At 48.5% G+C, this 12,362-nt stretch overlaps 1 protein-coding gene across 1 annotated transcript in view; it reads right to left on the bottom strand.

The window, feature by feature from the left end:
• Positions 1-8,738: 8,738 nt before the first annotated feature.
• Positions 8,739-12,362, bottom strand: part of ABLIM3 (actin binding LIM protein family member 3) — a 100,246-nt gene continuing 96,622 nt past the window's right edge. The window contains exons 22-24 of the mRNA XM_090288367.1: positions 12,147-12,154; positions 11,529-11,609; positions 8,739-8,907 (exon numbers count right to left, since the gene is read on the bottom strand). Of these exons, the coding sequence (XP_090144493.1) occupies positions 8,794-8,907; positions 11,529-11,609; positions 12,147-12,154 (203 nt within the window). The 3' untranslated portion in view covers positions 8,739-8,793. The remainder of the gene's footprint in view (positions 8,908-11,528; positions 11,610-12,146; positions 12,155-12,362) is intronic.

Genomic DNA, 12,362 nt, shown 5'->3' with positions numbered 1-12,362 from the left:
GAAAAAAAGCTTTTGCTTTATGTCCAAATGCTGCATGAAGCCACCCCTCCTTCTGGGTCTTCCTTATGGAAAAGAGCACCCTTGGCTCCTTAAATGAGGCTCACAGACCGAAGTGCCTACAGGGCCAAATAGGGGAGGTGTGTGTGGGCTGGCCACAGGAGGCGTGGCAAAGCAGGGCATCCTGTCCCAGCTGAAAGGCCAGAAGCCAGCAGCCTGGACCAGTGTGGCCAGTGGAACATGGGCCTGAAGTGGCCAGATGTTCAGACTTTTCAGGAGAATCCATAAATCCAGATTTTAGGTAACGTTGCTTTTGATATAAAAATGTTGGCAATTGTTTTAAAACATTGCAAGAACCAGCTAGAATACCGCTATGGGCTTAACCTGGCCTATAGCCTCCCCATGTGGAGCCCTGAGGGAAATTGTGGACCCATGAAGATTTCTGGGGAATCTGTCCAGCTGGGGGCCTCCACCCCAAGGGCTGAGGTGATGCCCAGCTCTAACAGTGCAGCACGGACTGCTCTCTCCTGAAAGGCTGGGCTGCATGCCCCATCCTCACCCCTGGGCATCAGACTGATGCCAGGTTACAGAGGTCCAGAGTGAATTTCTTAAATTTGAAACTAGAACAACTTTAGAGCCGAGAGGAGGGCCCTGAGAGATTAGCGAGTATGGGCCATCATTTATCAGATAAGTAAACTGAGGCCAAGAGAGAAAGAAGTTTTGCCTGAAATCATGCAAGACCTTAAGGGCAGAACCAGGAGTGGTGCCCAGGGCTCCAGGCTTGATGACACCAGAACCACACTCCTCCTGCCCCCCCAGGTGTCACTCTCTTCAGTCTGTGGGACACAAAGAGCATGACTTGGCTATGAGGTAGATCTGAGTTCGATACCCAGTTAGAAGCATGATCTTCAACCTCTCTGAACCCCAGATGCCTCATATAAAAATTGGGACTAATAACACTTCCTTCCTACGGTGGTTGTGAGGCTTAAATTCAACCATGTTATGTACGTGGCACCTTGCCTGGCACAGAGGAAGTGCTCTCCGAACCCCCACCCCCACCCCCACTTAGGGAGGAGTTGCTGTGCAGCAGCCAAAGTGCATGGGCTTTGGGGTGAGACATCCGTGAGTTCAAGTTCAGGCTGTGCCACATACAGCTGTGAAACTTGGAGGGAACTACTCATCAAAGGCTCAACTCGCTCATCTGTAAAATGGGGATGAAAGTAGAGCCCAGAGGATCGAATGAGACATGAAAAGCACCCAGCGCAGGTCCTGGCCTGCGGTCAGACGTGTGAGTTATTATTGTAATCAGTGTGGGTTTTCTCTGAAGACATCAGATGCTGATGGACATAGGAGGGGCACCCCCCAAAAAAACTGGAATTATTTTATAAAAAATTGTGCATTTATTCTTACATGTTTAAACTTCAGTCACCTTCAAAGCACTCTCTGTTTGAGGCAATACACCTAACGAGGTTTTTTTCCCCACTGCTCAGAACAGTTTTTGAACTCATGGATTTTGATGCCTTTTAGTGCTTCTGCCATTTTTTTTGTTTGTTTCACCTCTTCCACATCAAACAAAAAAAATGTTGCTCAGGGTGAGATCAGGTGAATAGGGAGGGTGGGTATGGGGGTCATCCTATTGTTGGTCAAAAACTGCTGAACACTCAGCGCAGTGTGGACAGGTGTGCTCGTAAATCACCCATCATGAAATGTCTTGAGCCTTCAGAAAACTTCCCTGAAGTCTAACGCAGCCTCTCACAACAACGCCAGCTGGTACGCGGACACAGATGGGTTCCCAGAACACTCACATAGCGGGGGAAGTCTGTACTACAAGGGGTCCACCCTCCAGAAGGTAATTCTGAGGGATTTTTTTTTGGTCCCTGCCACATACCCAGGCTGCCCGCTGCAGGGCACTTTTGGTAAATCAAACCATTAGCTTCTGCCAGGTTCTGCCTTCTCTGTAGGAACACCTGATACCCTTCGATAGGAGGACTACCCAGTTTCCAGCTCCTCTTACCCAGAGTCTGTTAAGGGATGGCATTTTACTCGTGTGTGTGTGTGTGTGTATGCTATTATCTTGTCAGAAGGACACATTGCTTGGGACTATTTTTCCTGATCCAGGTGGGCATGACTCGGTGTTAGAGAGGCAGTCACACTTCCATTGTATGACAATAAATTCTTTATCCACAAGAGGGCTTTGAGAATAAAAGGGCCCTTGGGTCCAGGCCCGACAAGCACTTTGCAGTGACTGACCAAGGCAGATTTTAACCCCCTCCTATGTATTTGCTTGGCCACCCCAGCGAGTCTTGCCTCCCACCCCATGAGTCCTCAGGGGGCAGATGCCTGCCCTGCTTAAACTGTCATCACTCTCGCTCACACGGTCAGCGCAGGTATGCATGCCGGACTCCACCGTCAATGCCAATTCACTCTGGAAGCCACTCTGCTCTGTATGACTCTTTTGGCGGCAAGTGACAGAATCACATCTCAAAGCGGTTTAAACAAAAAGGGCATTTATTTGCTCCAAAGGTAACAGGGGAATTGAAGGGGAGAAGTCAGTTTGAAGACAAGCTCAGACCCCCGGGACTGCAAACGAAGAAGTTGCTCCTTTCTCTCAGTCTCTCCCACGTTCCTCTGTTGAGTCTTCACCATCACATGGTCTCTTCCTATATGGCAAAGAAGGTCTTGCCACTCCAGGCCTGCACATCTTTGTAGCGGAGGTTCCACGGGACAAAGGCATGCCATTCTCCCTGTAGTTCGAGCACCAACCCAAAGGGGGACACTGACAGTCTGGGTAACCACCTGACCTAAGAATGAGGGAGATGCAGAGAGGGGCCAGAGGCACACTGCCCCTGCAGCCAGGTTCTGTCCCTGAAGCACATCATTCCATCCTTACCACCCTATGAAATAAGTGCTCTTATTTCTATTTTGCAAGCCTAATTTCGCGTGGCGTATTAATTTGCTAGGGTTGTGTAACAAAATATCACAGTCTGGGTGGCATAAACAATGGAAATTTATTTTTTGACAGTTCTGGGGGCTGGAAGTCCAAGAGCAAGGTGTCAGCACGGGTGGTGTCTGTCCTTCGAGGCCTCTCTCCTTGGCTTGCAGATGGTTGCCCTCTTGCTGCCTCTTCCTGTGGTCTTTCCTCTGTGCCTGTGTCCCTGGTGACTCTCCCTGTGTCCTGGCCTTCTGCTTCTATAAGGACACCAGTCAGATTGGGTTACAGCCCACGAGCAGCCTCATTTTAACTTATTCGCAGCTTTAAAGACCCTATTTCCGAGTACAGCCACATTCTGAAGTAGTAGGGGTCAGGGCTTCCACATATGGGTTTTTTAAGGGATGGGGGCACAGTTCAGCCTATAACCTGTACCTGGTAAATGGTGGGGCTGGGTCTGGCCACGGTGCTATTGTGTCCCTGAAAAAGCTCATGGAGGTGCCCATGAGGGCAAAGGCCTCACAACCCAGAGCAGCAGGGGAAGGCCCTGTATCCAGTGAAAACCTGAGCAGGATCCAGGGACTTCCCGTCAGTGTCATGCCCCAGAACCACCTGGTGGTACAGGACAGTCCTGGCTCCCTGGTGGGCAGGGTTAACCAGGCCCTGCTTGGTCAGGGGAGTAGCTTGTATTCTCTTCTCTCTGCAGTATCTGCTGCAGTTTTCCCTTTGGCTCCCCAGAGACCAGTTGTCATGAGAAAATTGAGGAAATACATGTCTTCTCCTTTCCCACTTCTATCAAAGAGAATTATGTTTCTTAAAGTGTGGAATTCAGACTCTTGGTGAAAATGTGAGATAAACTGAGATGTTACACAGGCCAAGATATTTAAAGATTTGATGAATTTGTATTTAAAACATAGAACCAGTCCTTATAAACTCATAATTTCAATGATATTACTTAAAACAGGAATATCAGGTATGAGTTAATTGAAAGAAAAATATTATATTAGCAGCACTGGGTAAATAAATAACCTTACAAACATTGTGAGGGTGGCACTTGAATGACTGAAATTTGGGAAACACTGGGAAAGTTCCCCCTGAGAAGGAAACAGTTTTAGTTACGGACATAGATGTCGCTTGACTTTTGTGACCTGACATCTGCACACTTGGCTCTAATTTGCCTCAAGGACTAGCCATGGGGGTGACTGAAGGTCTTGGGTTTCTCCTGCCTGTGTCCCTCCCTATGCCAATTGGACCAGGCCCAGCGAAGAGGCAAGTGGGCTCTTGGGTGGTCATGAGAGGTTGGCCCTCATCTTCAAGGCTTCTGGATGTTATTTATTTAAAAAAGAGTCTTGCTCCAGGGCTCTGAACGGCTTGGCAGCAGCTCATAGCTGTGTATATAAAAGCAGGTGTTTATCACCGTGCACTCAAGGCTTTTAGCGACTCAGAGTCTGACGTGGAATAAAACATTTACAGCTTAATTCCACATGGAGCATCAGCAGAGCCGGCATAATTCTGCGATGTTAATTGCTGTGAATTTTAGCAGTGCTTTGTTCTCTTTACATTTTAAGCCCTTTGGCTCTGTGCTTGGCTCTGTTCAGTGGCTAGCCGCAGCTGCTGACTCCTTCCCCGGCCGGTCCCCATGTATCTGCACCAGGTGCCCAGTGTGGACGAGCATCTCCAGGCACAGCGGAGCTGGCTGCTGGTCCTGATCTACTCGAACGCTCAGTGGGCCTGTTTCCTTGGCTGCAAAGTGTGGCCATTGTATTGACAGTATGCCCTAACCTCCTATGATTTCTGCACCCACTAACCCACTGTGTTCTGCTTTATTAATGTAAGATTGCCCCCCAGTGTCCAAAAAGGTTATGTGCATGGGGAAGGGGCACCCTTCTGGAACTTCAGAAAAGTCTGACACGAAGTGGTGTTGTGTTTGTCCAAAAAAAGATTAGGGCAGTCATCTCAAATTTCATTATATGTTTGAATCATTAAAATATTAATGATTATTATCTTATTAAAGTACAGAGGTGGATGGAGTAGGTTGGGAATGGGACTTGGGATACAGCATTTCTTATAGGCTCCCCGGCAGCTCCAATGCTGCAGGTTGGGGAGCACACTTGAGTAGCCAGGCTCAGAACGATCCTCCCTATCACCAGCGTGTTAACAACCACAATGCAAGTCAGACAATCTGCACAAAGTCAAAATGAATAAGAGGTGTCCTTCTAGACCCTCTGCACTTGTGGCCCCTGCTTGCCTTTCCAGCTCTTCTAATCCCATTCCCCTTCACTTGCTTCCCTTGCTCTACTCAGTCCTCACTAGCGCTTTTAGTTTCTCAAATACATCAAGCTCTTCCCACCCCAGTGCCTTTGCATATGCTGTTCTCGGTGACTAGGGTGCTCTCACCCCTCACTTTTTCCTTTTCAACCCTCAGTAAATATATGAAGTGAGTGCTTCTCTGCTCCTCTCTCTGGCACCCTATTTGTTGTCTCTGTACTGTTATCTTCATGGACCACTTTTTTTGTTTACTTATTTACAGTCTGTTTCCTCCCGAGCTACACGTGAGCTCCCACCTGCCTTACCCAGTGCTGGATCTTCCTGGATCTTCCTGCTCCTGCCTGGCAGCTATACTCCATAAGTAAATTGAGTTGGGTGCATGTGTAGGCAGGGAGTGAAGGAACATTCTCGAGCATCCTTTCACACATCTGAGCCACCTGTCTGGAGGCACTGTAGTGGGGGTGATACTTAGGAGAATCATAGAATGAGCTGGCCACTTTTGAGCCACATTTCATCTTCAGAGATGTCAAAATATGAAAGAAGTGTCTATCTTAGGCTGGATGAATACAGTCGGTCTAATATTTCTTAAACGGAGGTTTGTCAAAGTAGTTTACAAGTCACCGGATTAAACAAAGGTACTGCAGGACTTTTGGCCACATGCGTTGTGAGTCTGTAAGGGGAGGGACAGTGGCTGTGGCAGAGACACTGACGCACTTACCCAGAGGCTATTCCTTGTGTGTCCTGATTCTCCTCGTCAGCAGGATGCCTGCCTCCCACTACAGAGGCTGAAAATGCCAAATGCTCAGTTTTTCAGCCTTCTTTGCAATGAGGTCACAGGTCTATTCTCTGGTTCTGGCCAGTGCAAGCTGCAGAGGAGTCTACTGAGGAGTTCTGGGAAAGTTCTGATTAAAAGAGACACACAAAAGAAAATTTCTTTCTTTTTATTTTGATGTGGTTGTGTGAGGACGTGATGGCTGGAGTCACAGCAGCCTTGTGTAAACATGAGGGGCCACACCCGAGGACACAGTGAAGAGATGGGGAAGAAAACCTGGGCTCCTGATGGAACCACTGAGCTGCTTAACCAATTAGCCCTGCACCTTGGACTTCTGGTTGTGCAAGACAATCTGTGTTCTCATTCTTTACTTGGAGCTGAAAACATCCTGACTGATAGGAGCAGATAAGCTGGAATTCATTCCTGGCTTTACCACGGTAATTACGGTAATTACGTACCCTCTTCAAAACCATTTCCTCATCTGCGAGGTAGAGATAAGAAAAGTGACTACCTCTTGGGCTGTTACAGAGGCTTAAATGAGATGGTGGATGTAAATCCCTCAACATAGTACTTGGCTCATTGTTGGTACTTCATAATGATGAATGATTATTATTATTGTTATTATTTTTTGGTTACAGAATCTTATTAGTCATCGGAACACCCTCTAACCTCTTACAGGACCCCATGTTCTGCAGGAACCCATCTGTGTGATGCTAACCTCATGAATTTTCTTATTTTACTGAAGGAGAAACTAAGGCCAAGGGAGGGCTGCTCTCTAGACTCTTTTATTTTGAAAAGATGTGCATGGTTCAGCCTCTTCCCATGTCACTCATTTCCACTCCCACTCAAACAACAGAAGGACACAGGTCTGGGTTGAAATCATGTGCCTTTATGGGAAACAAAAATGTCCAACAACAACAAAAGCCCTTCAAATCGTGCCAAGTTCTCTACCAGTGGTAATGGGGCAGTTTTAATGACTGTGTCTGGCAGGGGATGTTTCTAAAGGGTCAAAAGAGTTGAAAGACATTGGCCATAAAGAGAAGTAATAGAGAGGGTTGATATTTTAAATGAGAGCATATTAGACCTCCCTTCCGGCCCCGCATCCTTTCACCCTCTTAAGTTATAGTCTCCTCGCAGTTTACAAAGATACTTCCCGAACTTTGCTCAAATGCAATCTCTTCTAGAAAGCTCTCCTTCGTCTGCATCAACTGCATATGCCTTTTCAGTAATGTCCCAACAATTTTTTCATGCTCTCTCCCGTCACTTTCCGCCTTACATCCATCATCTTTGAGTACATGCCTCACGATACCCATTGTTAGTAGGCAGGTCCCCCAGACCTGGGCCCATGTTGATCATCCCAGGTTCCCACGTCCCTCCCCCATTCAGTGCTCAGTATACAGCAAGTGCTCAGCATCAGCAGGTGCACAGTGAGGGTTTGTTGAAGTCAGTTCTACATTTGCCATGTCACATCACCAGCCTCTTGAGAGTCATAGTTGTCATTTCCACTTAGTCATCCTTCCTCCAAGACTTCAAAATTGCCTGACTCAAGGCATCTCCAGAAAGGAACAGACCCCACCCAACATCACCGACTCAGGGTAGAAAGTCTGGAAATGGGAGGAGCATTCACCCCTGTTCCAGAAGGCCAGGATGCCAGAAAAGCAGCCACTGGGGACCAATGCTTCATTTTGGAATCTCGTAAGCAGCCATTCTTCAGAAAGTTTCCCTAATGGAACTTGGCTGACTTTGCAGTGGGAGCCGGGGACTGGTCGTGTTACCCTGCCAGCCCTGGGACCAGCAGGTGAAGACCAGGAACCTTCCCTTGGAACATGGCCTACATTACCTTGAGAGGGGTGTTAGAGGTTGTCTTTCTAGTTGTTCGGTTAGAGCTATGGTGGGAATGTTAGCCCTGTGGTGTGTTGAGTTGTCAGGCACATAGATTGTAGTAAGGCTGAAGAATACAGGCTGCAGGGTGGGCCTCTCCTCCAAAGGGGGAAGTGTCAGGAGGTGCTGGGAGCAGTGAGGGAGAGAGGAGGGTCCCAAGGGGTCCTGCAGCTCCAATTCCAATAAGTGCCTTGCTTCATCTTCTGCTCCCGGCTCTCACTCCTTCCCTTTGGTTCTCCATGTTGGGGCCAGGCAAAGGGGTCCATTGGAAGTGGTGGAAAAAAAGGAAATGCCTTTTCTTTTCCTACCATGAGTCATAGATTTGGACCAGGAGAGGTTAGGATCAAGGACAGAAGGAGGACCGAGGAGCCAAGGCCCTGTCTACTTCTGTTCACTGCTGTAAAGAGTTGATCTGAGACCCACACTTCTAACTGCATCTCCCAGAGAGCACTGAGCTTCTATTTGTGGGTGATGAGAAATTCTACAAGGGCTCTGAAAGGTGCCCAGTGACTTTGGGAGGTGGCTGTGGATCCTCCACGGGAGGGCCCCTCTGGGGCCATAAGATGTGAAAACCACATGGTCAGCATCCACCCTGGAGGCTGGGAACAGAGACAAACAGAGAGAAGATGCTTCTTTAGGCACCTCCCGTAGGAAGGAGGGCTGGACCTTGGGGGACTCAAGTTAGGACAGATGTTTAAGTATAAAAAGGATCCCCAGTAAAAGGATGGGCATCCCCTCAAATCCCTTCCCAAACCCCATTGCATTTAGAAAAGAGAAAGGAAGGAGCATAAAAATATCTTGATGACGTGGGCTTGCCTGGCAGTACAGAAAAGCAAGCCTTGTGGAAGGCAGTGTGTCCGTTACACAAGAGGGTTATACCGAGCGTCAGTATAGAGATTTCACATATATCTTTATATAAATGCATATATATTTATAGAGCCTCTGTCTAGAACAGCCGGGCTTGCTTCTTCAGTTCATTCCTCTTCCAGAGAGCCAGCCGGTCAAACTCAGAGATGGTCATGCCGAAGACTTGGTAGAACTCTTCCTGGGACAGGTGGCGCTAAAGGGAAGTGGGAGGGACAGAGAGGAAACAGCTTGAGGATGTGAGGTGTAGGCTGGGGCTGGTGGAGGCAGGAGGGGTCCGGGTGTGCTTCCTCTGGTTGCACTGTCCCTGGCATACTGTCTGACCCACAGAAGGTGTGTGACGAATATTTGTCGAATGGATAACTGTGTGAATGAATGTTTCAGCAGAGGGACATCTGGAGCTGGTCTGGCTGCAGGGGCTGCCCCTTGCTTAAGACCCAGGTGGGACTTGTGCTTCACCTAAGTGCCTTGGATGCATTCTGGTTGATCTCACCTTTCTGCATCCCTGCTCCATGCATTCATTCTGCGTTTAGGAGTGTGTATGGATTAATGCAACTCCTCTGTCCTTTGGGAGAAAAAGGAGGCATAGCCCAAGATTTCAGGGTGTATTTCCTCTTATTAATATTTTTACAAATTATCTGGATGGCTGTTCTTCAGGCTAGTCAATGAAAAAACACTGCTGTTCAGAGTTATCCACCCACGGAAATGTCCTTTTGTCTCTTTCTTATATGAGAGTAAATAGGTCATAAAATGAAACATTGTTCTGAATTCCATTGCAGGTGTCTCCGACCCCCACCTCCCAACTGCTTTGCCTGCTCTCTCTCCCTTCTGTGTAGCCTAGAAAGTTGATATATTGTCAAAAGCTTTGAGATTTAGAAATGTGGTAAAATGTCAACAACCAGTGCATTTAGGTAAATAAAGGGTAGATGGATGTTCATTTTACTATTCTTGCAACTTTTCTGGAGTTTTAAATTTTTCCAAAATAAAATTAAAAATTATGTTTTAAGAGAGAAATAAATGGCATATATCCTGCCTGAGAAGTTGCTGACTCACTGAGATGAACTGTTGGCAGCAATTATATTAGCCGATTGACTCAGTTCAGTCTGCTCCTTGCACTGGTGCAGGGGGCTAGGGCAGCGTCTCCAGCCCGGTGGTCTCAGCTCAGACAACACGTTAGACATGCCTGCAAGTCTTTGACAAACACCAATTGCCTGAGCTCCTCCCCCAGGCTGCAGTTTAATTGGTTTAGGGTGGAGCCCTGTACTGGTCTTTTTAAAAAGCTCCCTGTGAGATTTTGATGCTTAGGGAGGTTGTGCATCCCTCGTCTGAGCTTCTGGGCGTCCTGGAGGGTGTAGGAGAGCAATTGGCCTTCCAGGGCGAACATTTCCAATCCCTGAATGCTGGTGCTCCCCTGAGCTGCCACGGGAGCTGTCCCCTTCAGCACTAGAAGACTCACTGCCAGACCCTGAAAGCAGGCCCTAGTTCCACATGCAGGTGAATCATCCGCTTCCTTGCTGTTACCCCAGCGTGCTAGAGCTGGAAGGACTCAGAGCTTCCTAAGTCACTCACATTCCCCTCCTACTGCCACAACCCTCTCTCTAGGCTAGTGAATTCCTCAGCTGTCAGGTCAAGGTGGCTGATACGCTTGTCCTGTCCCAAGGACTGCTGAGCCTCCTCTCTTAGCACTAAGCCTGCATTTGATTTTGCAAATGTTTCCTGACACCTGTCCCAGTTCAGGCCATGTGGTAGATGACAGATGATCTTTGCAGGCAGAGGAAATGGATCTGCATGCTAGACAGAGGGCTGGGGGAGGGTGGAGAAAGAGGAGAGTGCCACATCCTGGGGAAAGCTTGGGGAGGTTTGGGGGACAGGCATCATTAACTAGAATGCAGCCCTGAGGGGGAAGAGGCTGGCTAGATGAGAAGGACATTCTAGGGGGAGGTGGAGAGAGGCCCTGGGGTGGATAGGGCAGTGTGGGCTCCTGTGTGACCAGGAACCGGAGCTCCACGCCAAATGTACTGGGTGGCTCAAAAGCCCAGTGCCACCTCTGTGCCTTTATCTATGCTGTTTCCACTGCATGATGCTCTCCTCCCTCTCTCCATCCATCCAAACCTGCCCACCTTCACAGTCCAGCCAAATCCTTCCTGTTCGTGGAAGCCGGTCATCCAGCCCAGCCTTAGCGGCCTTCTCTGAATCAGAGCAGTCACACACCGGCGGGGTGTTTACTCCTCAGAATGCTGCCTGATTCAATATCAAGGGCTTTGTGTGTTGTTTCATTATGTCACTTGGCAACTTGAGGGAAGTACGACAATCATCCCACTTTATAGAGGAGAGAACTAAGGTTTGGAGAGGTTGTCTCTTAGCAGGATCAGGGTGGGAACCGAGGGAGTCTGACTCGAGACCTCCCTGTGCTTTTACCTCTGCACAGTACTGCCTCCCCATCCTCCCTTTCTCCCCGTCACAAGCACCGGTTTTCTATATGATCCTGCATAAAGCCAGAGCTGAATTTCTTCCTATCAACTCAATTACAGGCCTCTGAGTCCAGGGACCAGATCTAGCTCTCCTCTGTGTCTGCAGAAGCACCAGCCTCAGGTGGCATACACCGCACCTCTATAGCACAGATGCTAATTGAACTGAGGAAGCAGCGCAGAGCATCATGGGACAGTCCTGGCCTGAGAAAACTGGGTTGGAGCCCCTGCTTTTTCAACAGGCTGTGTGACCTTAAAGTCGTTCTAACCCTTCTTGAGCTGGGTTAGACCAGGCAACTGCTAGAGTCCCTTTGAACCCAAAGGCTCCTGCTCAGTTTCCCATACTTACCTCTAAACGTGTCCGGTCCACATCCTTGGGCAGTCGGTTTCTCCCTCTTGTGGTCACCAGCAGCAGTTCATAAGGGTAGATCTAGGGAGAAAGGATGAGGGTGGGGGTGTGCAGGTTGGGTGAGGATGGTGGGCTTGTCCCTTCGGCCACATTTTGTGTCTGGGCTCCCTCCTCTACTCAGAAAGGGCCCATCGTTAAAGTCTGGAGGGAGAGCTGGGTTTGCCTCCCTTGGGGCTGCCTGGAAGCCTCAAACTGCCTTTTCCCAAAAGACAAGGTCCCAGAGTCCCCTGATCTGCTAGGGATAAGCTTGATGGCATTTGGTATGAATGTGGGCACAAGGTGTCCTGAAGGCAAATATCTCATATCTGGTGACTTGGAAGCCTCCAGAAAGTCTCTGAGGCCCATGGGGATCTGTCTGGTTTCCAGAAGCAAGAGTCATGGGGAAAGACTTAGGGAAAGTGGGCCAAGGAACTGGAGGTGCTGGCCTTAAGAGGACCCCTTGGGCTATTTATCAATGTCCCCTTTTCTGCCTAGACAGTTCTGTTATTCTCCTGCTGGACCCCAATGTAGCAGCTCCTAGTGTCTCAGAGACCTCCCAGGTCCACGGATCTCCTTTACCTTGTACTCTGTGGAGAGAAAAGAGACACACAAAATGGAAACACATTGGTCTTTGCTTTGCATCTCTCTACTGGCCTCTGACTTAGAAACCCTGTGATTGCTGAATTCATCCCAAACCAAGGCTGGTAGGAGTACCATGGATGGCTGGAGAGAGGAGTTGGGCCAATCCAGAGATAGAGTTTCAGGGGGAAAATGACTTTTGAGATATTTTAAAAA

This window comes from Furipterus horrens, unplaced genomic scaffold (assembly GCF_987537825.1).
Source record: "Furipterus horrens unplaced genomic scaffold, mFurHor1.1.pri manual_scaffold_10, whole genome shotgun sequence".
Taxonomy (NCBI): Eukaryota; Metazoa; Chordata; class Mammalia; order Chiroptera; family Furipteridae; genus Furipterus; species Furipterus horrens.
This window is presented reverse-complemented; position numbering and strand designations above follow the sequence as displayed.